At 57.2% G+C, this 18,011-nt stretch overlaps 2 protein-coding genes across 2 annotated transcripts; one reads left to right on the top strand and one right to left on the bottom strand.

The window, feature by feature from the left end:
• Positions 1 to 2,811: 2,811 nt before the first annotated feature.
• STXBP2 (syntaxin binding protein 2) lies at positions 2,812 to 11,627 on the bottom strand. The gene is made up of 19 exons (XM_070373751.1): positions 11,526 to 11,627; positions 10,215 to 10,264; positions 9,868 to 9,949; positions 9,299 to 9,375; positions 9,059 to 9,137; positions 8,858 to 8,961; positions 8,322 to 8,470; positions 8,032 to 8,116; positions 7,812 to 7,942; positions 7,606 to 7,713; positions 7,258 to 7,315; positions 7,054 to 7,119; positions 6,869 to 6,949; positions 5,710 to 5,848; positions 5,125 to 5,234; positions 4,327 to 4,422; positions 3,533 to 3,618; positions 3,279 to 3,436; positions 2,812 to 2,957 (listed from the first exon to the last, which is right to left on the bottom strand). The coding sequence occupies exons 1-19, from the start codon at positions 11,560 to 11,562 to the stop codon at positions 2,872 to 2,874; spliced, it is 1,782 nt and encodes a 593-aa protein (XP_070229852.1). The 5' UTR covers positions 11,563 to 11,627; the 3' UTR covers positions 2,812 to 2,871.
• On the top strand, positions 11,574 to 17,989 carry PCP2 (Purkinje cell protein 2). Its single transcript, XM_070373753.1, has 4 exons — positions 11,574 to 11,798; positions 16,740 to 16,872; positions 17,084 to 17,208; positions 17,870 to 17,989. Exons 2-4 carry the CDS (start codon positions 16,800 to 16,802, stop codon positions 17,987 to 17,989), a joined length of 318 nt encoding a protein of 105 aa, XP_070229854.1. The 5' UTR covers positions 11,574 to 11,798; positions 16,740 to 16,799.
• Positions 17,990 to 18,011: the final 22 nt, after the last annotated feature.

Raw genomic sequence — 18,011 nt, 5'->3', positions numbered from 1 at the left:
TCCAGTAGTTATAACCCACCCTTCCATTGTGGGGAGATGCGGGTTCCATCACTGGTCAGGGAACTAAGGTGCTCCGCGGACAAAAATAAACAATTTTTTTTTAAGTTAAACTCTTAAAACCATCTCCCTCCCATTGTGTCTCCCACCAGTTGAAAGGCTTCCCTGCCAAGTCTGTGAAGGGAGCCTCGCATCCAGGGCGGGATGTCTCAGGGGTCCGAGATGACCCACTTTCTTCCCTGCATCCTATCTACTCAAGGGCCTTGCACGTCCATCTTTCTGCCCTGTTAGGAGTTTCACGTAAGTTTTAGTTGTTGCTATTGGTGTTGTTTAGTCGCTCAGTCGTGTCTGACTCTTTTGCGACCCCATGGACTATAAGGCTGCCAGGCTTCTCTGTCCATGGGATTCTCCAGACAAGAATACTGGAGTGGGTTGCCATGCCCTCCTGCATCTCCTGCATTGGCAGGCAGATTCTTTCCCACTTAGCCACCAGAGAAGCCCTGTAAATCTCAGAAGAAATGCTGAATTGGAGGGGGTTTTTGCTTCTCCAAGGCCCCACCTGCAAAACTGTGTGTGTGTGATTTTTCTGGTTAGGGTGTCTTTAGATTTCTCCGAATTCTCAAAAGGAGAGGTGACCTCTGGACTTCCCTAGTCGTCCAGTGGTTAGGATTCCACACTCCCTATGCAGGGGGCAAGACTTCAATTCCCGGTTGGGGAACTGGGATCCCGCATGTTGCACAGCCTGCCCCCACCAAAAAAACAAAAAGGATAGGTGACCTCAAAATCAGGGCCAAGTCTTCGGTGGGTGGGAAAGGAGGGGCCTAGGTGTCCCATTTCTGCCCACACTCTCTTGGTCCCAACCTCAGATGGGCCACAACTCCGATTACAGGTGGGGTAGTGCTCTACCTGGAGGGGGGTGGTCACGATATTCAGCTTATCCTCCCATCAGGGTCCCCTCCCCAGGCACCATCCCAGCTGAGTCCCATCACCCACATTACACTTGGACCCCACCTGACCCTGCTGAGATCCCTTCTGCAGTTTCCCATCACTCCAGCAGGGGTCATATTCAGGGGTCATATTCTTACTCAGGCCCCAGGTGGCTATTAGACCTTGACCCCTCAAGACCCTTTCCCACTGGCTCCATTCTGCTGTCTTGCTTTTGCCTCCACACACCCCCTCCCTTCCCAGGTAACACCTCTTCACTTTCTCTTCACATTCTCTTAAGTGCCCCCTCCTCCAGGAAGCCTTCCCTGACTGCCCCAGGCTGAGTGGATTATGGTGTCCTCAGGGATCTCTTAGCCCCATGTGATACAGACTTCTGACCAGGCTATGTGTCTGTGCCCTCAGAGGAAAGGGGCCTCATAGCTCTTATTCAGGCTGTAAAATTCACATCTGATTTTAGCTAAGGGTTATGGACTGAACTGTGCCCCCAGAAAATTCGTATGCTGGAGTCCTAAGCCCTATGCCTCAGAACGTGACTCTATTTGGAGATAAGACTTTCAGAAAGATCATTAAGTTGGGAGTTCCCTGGTGGTTCAGTGGCTAAGACTCAATGCTCTCAATTCAGGGGGCACAGGTTCCGTCCCTGGCTGGGGAACTAGATCCCACATACTGCAACAGAAGATTCTGTGTGCTGCAATTAAGAGTCGCTGCTGCTAAGTCACTTCAGTCATGTCCATCCGACTCTGTGTGACCCCATAGACAGCAGCCCACCAGGCTCCCCTGTCCCTGGGATTCTCCAGGCAATAACACTGGAGTGGGTTGCCATTTCCTTCTCCAATGCATGAAAGTGAAAAGTGAAAGTGAAGTCGCTCAGTTGTGTCCGACCCTCAGCGACCCCATGGACCGCAGCCTACCAGGCTCCTCTGTCCATGGGATTTTCCAGGCAAGAGTACTGGAGTGGGGTGCCAGTGCCTTCCCCGAATTAAGAGTCGGTGCAGTCCAAAAAAGTTTTTCTTTGACAGTGTCAGTCAGGGAGAATAAATCAAAGGGATGATCCAGAATGGAGAGAAGTGATTAAAAAAAAAAAAAGATAATTAAGTCCAAATGAGGTCACTAGTGTAGACTCTAAGCCAATACGACTGGTGTCCTTAAGAGGAGATTAGGACACAGATACGCACAGAGGCAAGAGCATGTGAGGACACAAGGAGAAGACAGCCATCTATGCGCCAAGGAGAGGGGCCTTTGAAGCAATCAACCCTGCCAACACCTTCATCTTGGACTCCTGCTCTCCACAAATGGGAGAGAGTAATTTCTGTTGTGTAGGTCACCCGGTACGTGGGACTGGGTTGTGGCAGCCCCGGCATTACTAATCCACCCAGTAAAGTCCCTGATAAGTCCTGCAGTTAGGAAGCCCTGTGAATACCCTGCGGAAATGGAGAGGAAGAAGCAGGAGGAGCTCCAACTCTCTGGGATGGGAGTTGGGCAGGCATCGTTTGCCGTGCTCCTGTCCTCACACAAGTGCCAGTTCTGATCTTAGCAAGCGGAAAAGACTCCTGATCTGTGTGGCTGCAAGTCCCAAGGAGACAGTGCCAGAGGGCTGGGGAGTCTGTCTGGTCTGTTGACACTCTGCTACTGACGGTCCCATCAGAGTGGCCAAGAGAACCATCACTGGTTCCCAGGTTCTGGAAAGGCCAACCCAAGATGTTGGCTGGAACCTGGAAGCTAGTAGATCTTGGAGTCCATGTTCACCTTAAGAGTGTGGAATGCCCTCTAGAAGAACAGGGTTGGGTGGGGCCTGAGGCACAAGGTCAGGGGACAGGACCCAAGGGAGGTGGGCCCCATATGGCTCCCTTGGAAAGAAAGCAAGGTGGGTGCCAGCTGGCAGATGGGAGTTTATTTCTCTGGAAAGGGATGCAGCAGGTCAGGCGGGGGTCAGGGCAGGGAGACACCCTCTAGCTTCTGGTCCAGAGTCTTCAGATCATCCAGGAAGCGGGTCGGGGTGAGGATGTGCGAGGAGCCTGGACGGGAGGGAGGGGCTGCGAGAGTGGCCTTGGCCCCTGACCCTTCCACCCAGAGGGTCGTTCAGGAACACCCTGGCTCTCAGGACTCAGGAGTCTCACCTCCTGGAAAGGGAAGGGTCCACTCCCAGGGGACCCCATTCCTGGGAAGCCAAGCCCTAACCCTTCTCACCTAGGGCTCCCAGATGCCAGCCCTGCAGAGGCTCCAGGGTTTGGGGACCCAGAAGGCGCACAGCTATCAGTTCCCCAGGAACCCACAGGCGGGAGAGTCGGGCTCTCAGCCCCTGCCCACCCCAGGAGACCCCAGTCTTGGCCACTCACCGATGAGCACCTCCCACTTGCCATCAGTGGCCCTGGTAACTTCGTAGGCGGCCCGCATCTCTGACATGGCCACACCACCCACGATGTAGACAATAAGCCGGGGCCCTGCCCGGGCCTCCACGCCTGCCTTGTTCTTGTGCCAGTGGCCGAAGCGGGCACTGTGCGAGGAAGGCAGGCGGAGGTCAGACTGGGTAGCAGATCACCCCTTCCCCAAGCCTTACTTCCTGTGGGTCTGGGCGTGTCCCTGGCCTCACCTGACGGCAGCCTGGGAGCTGGATGTGGGGGCAGGGTCAGACACAAAGGGCCACAGCTTCCGGTCCAGCCGGTCTTCCACAGCATCCTAGGGCCGGAGAGGGAGGCTGAGGAGAGGGGCCCGGGCAATGAGGCCCAAGGTCTGGAGCCTCCTCTATCAGGTATGTTCCCGGGCCAAGATCCTGGCAGACAGGGGCTGCCACCTGTACCTCCAGCCCCTTAATGACCCAGGACCCGGCCTCTTAGCTTCTTAAGGACCCTGCTCCTGCTCAGCTCCTCAGGGACCCAGGAGTGTGGACCTCCAGCCCCTGGAGAAGCCAAGATTCTGAGCCCCTAACCCCTGAGGAACCCAGAGATCTAGGCATCCAGGATCCATAAGGATAAGGGGGTCTCCAAGCAGGCAGAGATGCCAGGACTCCATACAGATGGCAGGAAGCAGGAAGCCAGGTCCCTGGCCAGGTCTTTTAGGCTGCTGCTGCTTTTGGCTCCCACAGTGGGGCTGGGGTTGGTACGGGCAGGGCAAAGCGGGACCCAGGTGGCGTCCTGGGGGGCAGGAGTGAATAGAGGGGGACAGAAGAGGGGACCGTCAAGTGGAGAGAAGATGAAGCTCTTCTCTCTGTATGCGCCCCTGTTCCTCCAGTGTGGGATGGGGTTGCCCCCAGACCCCAGGCAGAGCCACGGGGATGCCCGTAATGAGGGATTTTCTCTTAAGCCCTGAGGCTTAGGACAGTGAGCAGGGAGGGGGCTGAGCATGGCCTGGATCGGGGAACTCAGGTCCCACCCCTACCAGCGGTACCTCCATCACGTCCTTGATGACCGGGGTCCAGCGAGACAGCTGATAGGTGGGCTCTGAGCGCTCCCTCCGCTCCAGTCGGCTGGTGGTCCCAGAGCTCTACAGGTGGGGCGGGTGGGGTTGGTGGGGGAATTAGGGAGAAGGAGGCAGGTCACGGATGGGGCTTGTCGGGCTGGGGGAGGTTGCAGACAGAGCGAGGAAGGAAAACAAGAGGGAGGGAGGAAGAAATACACAGGTGATGAAACCAAGACGAGACAAAGAAGAAGATCAGGACTGAGAGAGGTGGGGACTCACGACGGAGGACACAGAAACAGGGGGACTGAGAGGAGGTGGACAGGGTGACAGACGGGGGCGCCTGGGAGAGAGGCAGAGGGCAGGCAGGGGGAGAACACGAGAGGTGCCTGCAGTCGAGCGGCAGCGGAGGCAAGGTCGAGGGAGGAGGGACGTGCTGAGAGCCGAGCCCAGGAAGCTGCTGAGTGTGTTCCGGGTGGACTGGAGGCCCTGAGACCTCCAGGAGCCCAGGGTCCCCTGCTGGGGACCCAGCTATCGACCTGTGGGACGTGGACCACACGCCCCACACGGCAGCACCACTAGGACTCGGGCTCTATGCCTCATGGCCCCCACTTCTCCTGTGACTCTGAGACTCGGAACAGCCCTGCTGCCCCCCAATCCCCAGACCCTACTCAGGGCTCCCCGTGCTCCCAGAACCACATCACGCCTGGTGTGTCCCCGCCCTGGTGATGTGCCCTCTGACCCCAGTCACCCCCCTCTGACTCAGTGCCCTCTCCCTGCCCAGCATACCCCAGGGTTGGTGACAGTGCCCCCCAGCTGCTCCAGGTTCCTGATGAGGTTGCTGTGTGCCTGCACATTGGCGTGCTGAATCAGCTTGGCCAGATTCTCCTCGCTCACACCTGGAGGCGGCCGGAGGGCGGGGCTTATGTGGAGGCTCACAGGGTGGTGGTGGGCAAGGGGGAGGGTGGAGAGGTGGCCACACAGGCTTCTGGGTTGAGGGGCTTGGGGTGGGGGCATCCAGCAGTCAGGACACCCTGGGGACCGGGGGAGCCACCTACGCTCACAGAGGGGGCGGATTCCTCATGTTAGAACTCTGGATGGGAATCCTAGAGGAGGTGGTAGATTGGAGGAGCCTCTGGAATCAGTTGAGGGGGCTAAATTTGGAGGAGCCCTAAAAATAGATTCAGAGGGTCTCCATGCCAACGGAGGCCAATGGAGGGTGGCCCAAGGTCCAGAGCGGTATCTGCGGGGTTTGGCGTACCTGGTGTGTGGGGGCATCTGCGGGAGTGAGAGCCTCCCACAGTCACCAGAAACCGTGGTGAATGATGGTATACCAACCTCTCCCGCCTCTTCAACTCCAGGCCCCCTACCTACCATTCCGTAGCAGGATGTAGAGCAACAGAACCCGGATCTTGTCGTAGGCTGGCACTGCAGCGTCCAGTAGCACCGGTACAATCAGCTTCATGGGGTCCTTGATCTTCTCACCCTCTGCGTCCGAGCCCATGGCTAAGTCCTGGGGGCCATGGGGGTCAGACACCACGTGGAGGGACGGGGCAGGGCAGGGACATCCCCATGGGCCTCGGCAAGACCTCTGGGCTTCATTTTGCTCTACCAGTCTCTGAAGATTCTACACACTGTTCACCGTGAGGTCCCACCCCTCACACAGGCCCCTCCTCCCCATAGGCTTCACCCTCTAGGAGGTTTAGCCTCCTCCCCTACAGGCCATACCTCTCACACAGGCCACACCCCTCACACAGGCCACAACTCTCCACAGGCCCCGCATTTCCAAGGGTGTGTGTGTTAATTCGGAGAAGGCAATGGCAACCCACTCCAGTACTCTTGCCTGGAAAATCCCATGGACGGAGGAGCCTGGTAGGCTACAGTCCATGGGGTCACTAAGAGTTGGACACGACTGAGCGACTTCACTTTGACTTTTCACTTTTATGCATTGGAGATGGAAATGGCAACCCACTCCAGCGTTCTTGCCTGGAGAATCCCAGGGACGGGGGAGCCTAGTGGGCTGCCGTCTATGGGGTCGCACAGAATCGGACACGACTGATGTGACTTAGCAGCAGCAGCAGCAGTGTGTTAATTGCTCAGTGGTGTCGGACTCTTCATAACCCCATGGTCTGTAGACCGCCAGGCTCCTTTGTCCATAGAATTCTCCAGGCAAGAATACTGGAGTGGGTTGCCATTTCCTTCTCCAGGGGATCTTCCTGACCCAGGGATCGAACCTGGGTCTCCCTCATTGCAGGCAGATTACCGTCTGAGCTCCTTGGGCCTGCCCTCCCCACAAGAAACTGCCTCTTCAAGGGGCTGGCCCCACAGGCCCCACGCCCACACTCCAAGTCTCGAGAGGAGACAGATCCCACCCCTCACACAGGCCACACCTCTCCAGAGGCCCCAGCCCATACCCAGGTCCTACCTTTTTCCAGGCCGGGCCACCCCCCACAAGTCACAGACTGCCCCAGAAATGCCTCTCCACTCCCAGCCCAGCCCATACAGACCCCACCCCTGCCCAGGGCCCACACACCTGCTCCACGCTGCACAGCTTCTCCACGCAGCCCTTGAAATGCTTCATGCAGTCATCAGCTAAATGCAGGTGTGTAGAGTACTGCAGGGTAGGCGTGGGAGTCAGGGATAACAGAGACTGAGTCAGGATGGAGACAGGGTGACAGTTGGAGGCACGCAGGTTCCTGGTCCCCACTTATCGCTCACCTTGTTCAGCTCCTTCTGGTACTGTGGCATCTTTTTCAGGATATGAGACAGGTCTTTGATGTTGGCCTGGGAACAAGGCTGAGCATGAGGCCAGGCCCTGCCTACCCGAGGCCCCCAGTCCAGGCTGGGGCTCCAGACTGAGGCCCCGCCCCTCCCAAGTGGCCCACCCTGCCCCGGGCCTGCACCCTACACACTACAGCCTACCTTGTCTGTGGTCAGCCTCTTGCTCTCACAGAAATTCTTTAGGAGCTCCGTGACCTTCCTGGCAGTGAGAGTGGGCAGGGGGTAGGTTGGGGACTGGTGCCAAGACGGTCATATTGGGGCAGAGTTGGGGGGTGGGGGAGTCACATGGCCCGGGGATGCCAGCCAGGGGACACAGGCCGCGTGTGAGCCCACACTGGAAAGGCATGGGGAGGCCAGCAAAGGGGTGTGGCTCGTTGACAGGCATTCATGCAGAATGGGTCCATAATGGGAGGGAGGGGTGGGGACCTCGTGCCAGAGGGCCCCCAACCCCGGTGCCCCCTGAGAGCACACGCACGCGCATGCACATACTTGGACACGTCCGCAATGTGCATGTGTCGAAGCTCCACCCACAGGTCATCATCCTCGTCCAGCAGCACCGCCTTCTCCCGGGCCTCACTGAGCCCGGTGGTCTCGTACCTGGGAAAGCCAGAGACATGAAGGCTGTGAGCGCTCGCTGAAGCCCAGGGACCCGAGTCTGCAGTGACAGCAGAGGATAAGTTCCAGGGTCTGCCCACCTGTAGGTGTCCTGGTCAATGTCCAGCAGGTCGTAGGCCATGGCCTGGAAGGTGAGCTCATGCAGCAAGGGGGACACGGGGTCGGCCGCCCGGTCCATGATGAGCAGCTGTGAGCGAGTCTTCTCAGGGCCCTGGGGTGCAAGGGGTGGGCAGGGGGATGAAGCCATTGACCCTGACCCTGGCTGGGGCCTCCCTCCACCTCCCCAGAAAGCCCCCTCACCTCGCCCAGGTTGGGAGTGTCTGCCTTAAAGGCGTTCAGCTTGGCTAGGACGGCATGGGCCAGCTGTGCTGTGTCCTCTGGGCCCCTGGGGATGGGGTGGGCAGACACGGGGTGGGTGCCTCAGGGTGTGGGGTTTGGGAGGGCCAGTCGGCACAGACTGGGAGTCAGGGATGGGGTTAGGGATGGGAGTCAGGGGTCAGGGTGAGGACTGGAGCGGGGGTTGGAAGAGAGGTGCAAGGTTGGAAGCAGGATGGGGTCAAGGTCAGGGCGGCATCTGGCTGGGGACCCACTTGCGGTAGCGGATGGCCGGGTACTCTTGCAGAGTGGCGCACAGGGTGGCGATCTGCTGGGCCAGTGCCTCCAGCTGCCGTGCTCGCTCGCCCGCCCGGAAGGGGCAGTAGAGGTTGTAGGTGCTGTGGGGGGCATCCAGGGAGAACACCTGCGAGGACACAGAGCCGCCACCGCTGGAGGTGCGCCCCTGCCCAACTCCAGCCGCGGCCATGTGCCACTCCCCGGGGCTTCCTCCGGTCTCTGGAGCCTGCTTTGCAGGCCTGGGGCAGCCCCCTGACTACTGTTTTGTGGAATACCCCAGCCCCCTCTGCCTTGTGGGGGAAGACAAGCAGTGAGCTGCATGCTGCCCCCCTGCTATTGCCCAGGAAGATGGAACTCCAGGTGACTTCCGCTAAGAGCTCATTCCACCGGTTGTTAGCTGCTTTCCTTTCTGATTCAGCACCCTCTCTGCTTATCACCTTGCCTATTTCTGAGGGAACCTGGGATACTTGGTGACGAAGCCCCACTTCCTACCCAGAAGTGGGCTGGGCTATACCTGAGCTTCGTATGGGAGGAAGGCAAGGTGGATCTCTTTCAGCGTCTTCACCACCTTTGCCAGACGGGAGCGACCCAGCTCACTGAACAGGGGCTCAGGGCAGGCTGGGAATGGGCAAGACGGGGCATCAGGCCAGGGCAGCCCTCACACCCCCTTACCCTGACCCCCACACCACACCCCTACCCGGCTCTCCTCACTCACTGTCGGTGAAGAAGACGTGTGCTGCTTTGTAGGTGAAGGTCGGGGTCCCCCGGAAATCTGCGATCAGGGCCTGTACCGACTGGGGAAGGTGGATCACTCTCCAGGCCTGGCCAAGTACCCTTAGACAGACCACCCCTGACCCAACCTCCCAGCCACTGCCTGCCCCTCATACACACACAGACATGTATGCCCGCACACACGCATCCACACACACACACACACACACACTATCATAGGCACCTTCTCCGTGGGGCTCAGCAGATAAATAGCCTCCAGGCTGGGGATGGGTTCTCGTCTTTTGTTGATGTCCTCCACAACTAGTAGGAACAGAGAAAGGGGACATGTGTGGATGGCACTGGGGCCAGGGCACATGCAGAGTCGCACACTCAGGGAGCTGGACACTTGGGGTGCAGAGGCAGGAGGGGATATGCACACTCCCTGAGGGTCCTGAGCTTCAGGGGACACATCCATGGATCACAGGACTAAGAGCTACGTGGGCAGGGCTCTGCACATTCGGGATCACACAGTCATCGCCTCCTGGGGATCGACCTTTGAAAGTTACACATTCTCGGGGTCACACACTGAAAGCCCCACATGGGGTTCCACACAAAGGGGTTGCACAGCTGGCGAGGCTGACCCCTTAGAGGTTGCAGCTAGGGAGCCCCTTGCGTGGGAAGTCTGACTATCTAGGGGTTGCCATATCAGGGCTGTCTGTAAAGGAAACCGCATCCTTGGAAGTCCTGGACAATTTCAGGGGATCCCACACTCTGGTCCTAGCTGGGAAGCCTGGGGTTGAGGTAGCCACTCACTGGTGATGCCCTCAGCCAAGATGTCTGACATCTTGCAGCAGGACGACAAGATGCGCATGCTCGGGTGGTCCATGATGAGCACCTGTCCAGACGGATGGAATGGACAGAAAAGAGGGTGGGAGAGGTTGAAGCTGTCCCCAAGAAGGGGCTGGAGCCATGGGCAAGTCTCTCAGCTTCATGAGCTGATTGAACAAGAGGACCCAGGACCCTACCCAAGCCCAACCCAGACCCACCCACGTGACCTCTGTGGACCAGCAGCCTCCTCGGGGAGCTGGAGTGGTGGGGGGTGTCCCACATTCAGGGCCCCCTGACATGGGTTTGGACAAGGCATTCTATATCCCCCCTACCTTCCACTCTCCATCTTTCTTGACGCTCCGAATGACTCCGCTCAAAATTTCTGCAGGGAAATGAGGGGTGGGTTCAGTATGTGGGGTCCTCTGGCCCCACAGTGCCCCCCAGTTTTCTGGGTCCTGGGCTGGACTTCCATCGGAACTCCCATTTACTCCTCCCCTCAGTCCTTTGAGGTAGCTCCTGAGGTCACCCCCAAATTATAGTCAGGGCCACTGAAGTTCAGAGAGGAGAAGGAAATTGCCTAAGGACCCTCAGCACCTAAGTGGCAAGTGCCTGGAGCATAAGTAATAGATAAATATGCTTTAGATAAACGAATAACTGGAAAGCCACGACTCACATAACAGGTCTACCTGCCTCCAGAACTGGGCTCTCCATCCCCCTATATACTGGAGTACTCCTGGCATGTAGATTTCAGCCACACCCTCATTTCACCTCCATCGTTTACCCTGAACCAGAATGCAGGACCCCTGGATCCCTGTCTGAAACATGCCTGGCTGTGATCATCCCATTACCCAATGTCCAGCCTCAGTTTCCTCATTTGTAAAATGGAATCAATGGCTCTCCTGTCTCTCCATCAACCCCTTCATAGGAGGAGGCTCCTTTTTCAGTTGGGGTTTGGGGAGTTTGAGCCACACTCGGCTCTGCCTAGTGGAGGGAGTGGGCAAAAGGGCCAGGGCGGCCCCGCCCAGCAAGTGTCTTGTCCACTGTTATCAGCACTGCCAGGGCGGAAGAAGACTCTGAGGCCGGAACTACCGGGGGTGGGGGAGGGGACGACCTCCACCCACCCCCCACGAAAGAACCAGGCCCGCGAGGCCTGGATGCCACGGTCCCCAGGCTGCAAGGGACTCCTGGGGGCCGGGCAAAGAGCAAGGCGTCCCCCGCCCTTGGATCTGCATTGGAGCCTGGACGCGCATCCTGAGCACTCTCACCAGCTGGGGTCGCTGACCAGCGCACCCAGGCCCGGCCGCGGTCCGCAACATGGGGCCCCAAGAGTCCAGCCCGCCGGACTTTGCCCGGCTTAGAGACGCCGGAGCCTGGCTGTCCAGCGGTGCCCTCCCCACGCCCATTCTTTAGGGGGTCCAGGAGTCCATGCCCAACGCCTGTCTACTCCACCCTTAGTCTGATTTCTTTCGGTCCCCGGAGTTTAGTCTCCCAACTTTGTTCCGCTCCCTCAAGGGAGAGCCAAGTCCCCGCCCACCCCCTCGAGGGTCAGGTGCTCGACGTCCTGCCAGGTCCCCAACTCCCCGCCGCTAGACTCCCAGAGTCCGTGCGCCCCCGGCCCCCCGCCCCCAGGGGGCGGCACTCACTTTCTCCTACCACCGCCTTCAGCCCCGAGGGCGCCATCTTTCCCTAGGGGCGCCGCCGCTTCCGGGTCTGTCCCAAGGTGGGGGCGTGGCCCCGCGCGTCATCCACGTGGCCCCCGCCCTGCGGGTCCAGGGCACGCCCCCTGCCCACCTGGCCCCGCCCCTCCACCGGTTGTCGGAGAAGTTGCGTTCCCTGCTGAAACGACAGGCGAAAGCGTCCCTGCAGACATCTTCAAAGTCGCCGGAGGAGCACGGCCCGACGACACGTTCAAAGACGTGAGCTCAGACACACTTCCCTAGCTTGTGTGCAACGAGAAAGTGGGATCGCAAGGCAATAATAACCCCTTTATCTTCCCCAGGCATAGTTCCACCCCGGCAGAAATTTCTCCCCTGGGTCTAAAGGATACTGTGTATGCCTACTTGGAGCTACGGGACCACAAACCCGTGATCCACTTACCTTCTGTTCCCGAGTTTAGTAGCAGCAGTGGGCTTGGGCAACACTTGATAAGGAGGCCTGGGGGAAGGTTGGAGCTAAACCAGCAATTATTGGGTGCTAGGTTCTCAGTCCGGAGAAGGCAATGGCACCCCACTCCAGGACTCTTGCCTGGAAAATCCCATGGACGGAAGAGCCTGGTGGGCCGCAGTCCATGGGGTCGCTAAGAGTCGGACAAGACTCAGCGACTTCACTTTCACTTTTCACTTTACTGCATTGGAGAAGGAAATGGCAACCCACTCCAGTGTTCTTGCCTGGAGAATCCCAGGGACAGGGGAGCCTCGTGGGCTGCCGTCTATGGGGTTACACAGAGTCGGACACGACTTAAGTGACTTATCAGGTTCTCAGTCGGGGCTTCTCTGGTGGCTCAGATGATAAAGAATCTGCCTGCAACACAGGGGTTCGATTCCTGGGTCGGTAAGATCTCCTGAAGAAGGAAATAGCAAATCCACTCCAGCATTCTTGCCTGGAGAATTCCACGGACAGAGGAGCCTGGAAGGCAACAGTCCATGGGATCACAAGGAGTCTGACACAACTGAGCAGGTAACACACACATACAGATTCTCAGTCGACCCTGCAGAGGCCCTGATGGGCAGCACAGGTTGGACAATGAAACCGCAAACTCGGACTGACCCTTGTCCAAGGCCGGGTGATGAATAGGCCTATTGCAGTCTGAAGCACGAGTTGGTCCCAGGAGGTATGCTAGTCACAGCCTTGCTGATGCACACGTGAACTCAGTGGCATGTTCAACCGCTTGCACACATACATACACACACATCTCAATTTACACTCGACTTGAAGTATTACGGCCTGCCCCGGCTGTGTGCCAGCAAAGGGCTGACACCTTATCACACAGCAGGCACAGTCCAGCATCACCTTCTCCTTTTGATGAGGATTTAAGGTGTGACACTCGTGTGTGGGTACAGAATCCTGAGCTGGCTCAGTCCTGAACGCGTGGTTTTATTTGGCTGTGGTTTTTTGAGAGTTTAGCCAAGTGCCAAGCCCTGTGCCACTTTCACGGGATGGGCATGGGACTGACCATAATGAGTAAGACCAAAAAGCCTGCCAGGCACACTTAAAGTTGAATGGAGGAGGAGGGGAGAGAAAATGATCAATTATGCCTTAAGGAAAGAAAGTGACATGATAGCAAATTTGGGGGTGGGGTGGGGGCACTCTATTGGGGGTGGTGCCAGAGGGGTATCCTGAGGGGATGATCTTTTAACCCTGAGCGGTATTAGGGAGCAGCCGTGCATAGAGAAGCAGGAGGTGAGATTGGAGGAGTGGCTGGAGTGAGATGAGGGGGGGATGCCCCCCTCCCCAACAGAAGCTGAGGTTGGAGGGGCCACAGAGACCAGACCCCAGTGGGACATGGCAGGACTAACCTAGCCCAATTTGCATGGGATTGAGAGGTTTTCAGGACCCAGGGCTTTCAGTGATAAAACTGGGACAGTCCTGGCCAAACCAGGAGGGCTGGCCTCTCTACAAAGGAGCTTGGGTTTTTCTTTCTTCTTTTCTTTCTCTCCCTCATCTTCTCTCTCTCCCCCTCTCTACCATCCTTTTTTTTCCCCTTTTTGTTTCTTAGCTTTATTACAATATAATTCACATACAATTTAACCACAGAGGGGACAATCAATGGCTTTTGCCATATTCACGGTTGTGTATCCGTTACCTGTCAATTTATTTACTGAAGTATTGTTGATTTACCATGTCAATTTCTACTTTACAGCAAATGATTCAGATATACATGCACGTTGTTTTTCATATTCTTTTCCATTATGGTTTATCACAGGATATTAAATAGTTTTGTGCTATACTCTATATAGAAGTTTTCATTTGCTAACCCCAAACTCTTAGTCCATCCCTCCTCCACACCTCCTTGCATTTGACAACCACAAGTCTCTTTTTTGTGTCTGTTAATGTTTCTGTTATGTAAATAATTTGTGTCGTATTTTAGATTCCATACCTGAGTGAAATCAGATGCTGTTTCTCTAACTTACTTCACCTAGTATAATAACCTCTAGGTCCATGTTGCTGCAAATGGCATTATTTCATTCTTTTTAATGGTTGAGTAATATTCCATTGTGTATATGCACCGCATCTTCTTTATCCATCCATCTGTTGATTCTCCATTTGTTATCCATTCATCTGTTGTTTCTGTGCCTTAGCTATTGTGAATAGTGCTGCAATGAACACTGGGGTGCATGTATCTTTACAAGTTAGTTTTGTCCGGATGTATGCCTAAAAGTGGGATTGCTGGATCATATGGTAGCTCCATTCTTAGTTTTTGAGGAACCTCCAATACTGTTCTCCATAGTGACTGCCCTATCTTACATACCCACCCACAGTGTAGGATGGTTCCCTTTCCTCCACATCCTCTCCAGCATTTATAAGATTTTTAAATGATGGCCATTCTGACTGACATCACCAGTCAAGTTTAGAACATCTCCATGGTCTCATGGTATTCGGGTTTTCTCCTGAGGACAGTGGGGGCCAAGGGAGAGTTCTGAGTGAGGGAGGGAGGAGACCCCTGTGGTTCCTGGGAGGAAGGATGGATTGTAGGGGCAATGGGGAGGGGGGAGGGAGCTGGGACCACCTCTAGCGTCTCTCTTGGTCTGTCCTCTGGTGGTGAGACTCTGTAGGGTCTGGCCTCACTCTATCAGGTGAGGATAATCAGGTCTTCTGCTGCTATGGGCTCAAGGGTGTGCTAACCACCCCCTTGAAGGAAAAAAAAAAAAAAAAGTATGTTACAGCCCTTACTCCCAGTACCTTAGAATGTGCCCTGTTTTGGATATATGGTTTTTGCAGGTGCAGTTAGTAAAAGATGAGGTTGTGCTGTGGTAGGGTGAGTCCCCAAAGCAGTGTGACTAGTGTCTATGTCTTAGGACAGCCGTGTTAAAACAAGTACATGATGGGGATGCCTGTGATGACAAAGGCAGAGACAAGTCCTGCAGCGACAAGCCACAGGACATTAAGGACTGCCAGCAGCCACTCGAACCCAGGGAGAGGCAAGGAAAGAGTCTCTCCTCCGCATGGCCCTGCCAACACCTGGATTTTGGACTTCTGGCCTCCAGAACTGTATGACAATAAATGTCTGCTGCTCTAAGCTACCTCGTTCGGCACACTTCATTAAGAAGTCTGGGAACTAATATGTCTGGGGAGGAGCAGGACAGCACGTTGGCATTTGGGGGTCATGGGGCCACGGAGAAGATGTGGACAGGGGCTCCAGAGGGCAGTGGTCTGTCTGGGGAGGAGGACCAAGCTTCACAATCAGGCAGAGGTGGTCATGGTGCGGCCCCTTTGTCCTGTGAAGAAACTTTAACTGGTTTCCAGAAAGGCATGCTGGGGAGGGGGTGGGGTGCACTTGGGGTCCTCCCAACAGCACCCTCTCCCAGGGCACTGATGGGGAGCCACAGCTGCTCAGGGGACGGGGTGGGGTTTCCTTCTTGCCTCCCTCGGCAGGACTGTAGCCTCTCATCCCTAACTGGGACTGGGGGAGGGGGGGGTCAAATGGGAGGAGACAGGCCAACTTGGCATTGGTGATGGGGAGACAGGTGGTCCCACAACTTCCAGTTTTTTGGGGGGATGAGGTGTGGACAACCAGACCTGGGGACAGTAGTAGAAAGGATGGCCAGGAGACAGAGGTGGAGCCAGGCTAGCTGGTGGTGGCTCAGGTGTCCTTGAGCTTCCTCTCCTCCCACCACCTGTGGATGGCAACTGCCTTTCCAGCAAATACGGGTGGGCAAGGTGGATGCAGATCTCACCTGAGCTGTCCCATGGTCCAGTCCTCTCCCAAGGGGGTCCAGTCAACTCAAGCTCTCCACTGTGGGGACCCTGCACTCCACCTGAGTCCTTGAGGCCCAGCGGGTCCTAAACCCAGGTCACCCTGCCTCCTGCCCCCACAGCAGCCCCAGCCTCACGCTGCAAAAACAATTATCTGGATCATCTTTATGGGGCTTAAGCTTGGGTGGGAGCAGATGGGGCATGAGCTGGGGATTTGGGGCTGGGTATCCACTACACACACCCCGCCCCCCTCCATATCCCAGTCTCTTAAAAAGCCTTCTCTGGCCTGGGGCTGGGGCAGAGGCCAGCGGAGAGGTGGACGGGATCCAGGGGAGGGCAGCAGGGACAACGATGGACCAGGAACAGGAGGATGTTGGCTCAGCCTGCGACAAGGTGAGCAGGCCCCACCCCCCCCCCCAAGGGCCTGTGAATGACAAGACTAATTCATTTGTAGGGCACCTAATTAGTAAGGAGTCTTCTGGGACCCCTGACCCAGTTGCCACCTAAGAAGGTGCAGGAGGGCACTTGAGGTTCTGAGTGCCTAATCCACCCCCCAGCGAGGTCAGGGCTCTCAGTGATGACCCCATGGAGGGAGGGGGTTGGGATAAGGGAGCGGCCCCCGGGATGGTCCCCTGGCTAGTGTCCCAGTCCCAGGCCACCCCGCAGTCAGGCCCCTATGTAGGACGTCAGCCCTCTCTCTTGGGGCAGCGCTGCAGTCACGTGGCACTGCTGGTGAGGCCCCCTGGGGCAGGGGCCAGGGCGAGATTGAGGAGGAGACTCATGTCTCATTTGGAGCAGCTCTGCAAAGCAGCACATCGGCGGGGACCATGGTGAGAGCCACAGAGAAGCTCAGAGCGGGCCCGGGAGCCAGGTGGAAGCTGGCTGACTGGGTTGATGGGTCTCCTGGCTGAGGGTGGGCTGGACTGAGCATATCTGTTCCCCAGGCTGGCTCCCCAGACCAGGAGGGCTTCTTCAACCTGCTGAGCCACGTGCAGGGCGGCCGGATGGAGGAGCAGCGCTGCTCGCTGCAGGCGGGGCCGGGCCCAGCCTCTGACAGCCGTGAGAGTGGGCAGCAGGGTGTGCAGAAGTGGCTGTAATGTGGGTGGCCGGGCATGAATGGGGCAAGTGGCCACCTGGGGGGCCTGTGGGAAAGAGTCTGAGAAAGTGAGCTGGTGACTGGGGACAGAGATGGCCATGGGTTGGGGGCAGATACCAGCATGCTTCTTGGAGGATGTGGGCTGGGGGGCTCCAGCTGGGCTGAGCTCCCCATGGCCTTGGCTCCACGCAGAGAGCGGCCCTGCACCCGAGATGGACAGCCTCATGGACATGCTGGCCAATACCCAGGGCCGCCGCATGGATGACCAGCGAGTGACGGTCAGCGCTCTGCCTGGCTTCCAGCCTTTGGGCCCCAAGGTAGGTGATGTTCTGCCTGGGCTGAGGAGAGACCAACCAGGCTGAGGCCTTTAACCCTGCCTTCCACCCCCAGCCAGGAGTGCAAGGGGCCCCACCCCCACCTCTGTCCATCCATCATCTGGTAGGAGCACTCATCCTGAGTCCCTGCCAGTCACAAGACCCCGGTGGATCCAATACCCCGGTTCAGAGGGAGGGCAGAGGCCCAGACAGGGCTGAAAAGGGATCGAGGTCATGTCTGGGGCATGTTCAAGTCAGAGACATGATGGGAACTCACAGCTCCTGAGCCCGAGTGTCTGAGAGCTATGAGGAGGTAACAGAGAATAGACCCCTTCCTGGGAAGGCACCCCGAGGGTGGAGGACAGGTGAGCTTGTGCACAGGATGCATCCAGACCCCCACATGTCCACATCACACATACTTGCCCACTGCTTGGGTTCTGATCAGGACCCCAGTGAGGCCCCCAAGACCCACCAGCCCCAAAATACCACCCTTAATGTTGAGTAACCAAGGAGCACAGAGGCTCAGGGATGGTGGGAGCAGGTAAGGGGAGGGAGGGGAGGTGTGACTCAGTTGCCATCTGCCGCCTCCCTCCAGCGTCTGTGTCCCCCTCTGGTTGGCACTACCCTCGGCCCCTCTCTCTGGTTGACCCCTTTGTATCAACAGGACGGAGCGCAGAAACGAGCTGGGACCCTCAGTCCCCAACCCCTCCTCACCCCCCAGGACCCAGCTGCTCTCAGCTTCCGTCGGAACAGCAGCCCCCAGCCCCAGACACAAGCCCCCTGAGGACCTGAGGTGTCCTGGGCCC

The sequence above is a fragment of the Bos mutus genome, chromosome 7 (assembly GCF_027580195.1).
Source record: "Bos mutus isolate GX-2022 chromosome 7, NWIPB_WYAK_1.1, whole genome shotgun sequence".
Taxonomy (NCBI): domain Eukaryota; kingdom Metazoa; phylum Chordata; class Mammalia; order Artiodactyla; family Bovidae; genus Bos; species Bos mutus.
This window is presented reverse-complemented; position numbering and strand designations above follow the sequence as displayed.

Excerpts from the sequence above, each read along its gene's own strand:
- STXBP2 (XM_070373751.1), bottom strand. The coding sequence starts at position 11,562 with ATGGCGCCCTCGGGGCTGAAGGCGGTGGTAGGAGAAA. Across the intron at positions 7,120-7,257 it reads AGAGGCTGACCACAGACAAG|GCCAACATCAAAGACCTGTC; the intron begins GTAGGCTGTAGT and ends CCTTGTTCCCAG. Across the intron at positions 3,619-4,326 it reads TCATCAAGGACGTGATGGAG|GATGCTGTGGAAGACCGGCT; the intron begins GTACCGCTGGTA and ends CTCCGGCCCTAG.
- PCP2 (XM_070373753.1), top strand. The coding sequence starts at position 16,800 with ATGGAGGAGCAGCGCTGCTCGCTGCAGGCGGGGCCGGGCCCAGCCTCT. Across the intron at positions 16,873-17,083 it reads CCGTGAGAGTGGGCAGCAGG|AGAGCGGCCCTGCACCCGAG; the intron begins GTGTGCAGAAGT and ends GGCTCCACGCAG. Across the intron at positions 17,209-17,869 it reads TCCAGCCTTTGGGCCCCAAG|GACGGAGCGCAGAAACGAGC; the intron begins GTAGGTGATGTT and ends TTGTATCAACAG.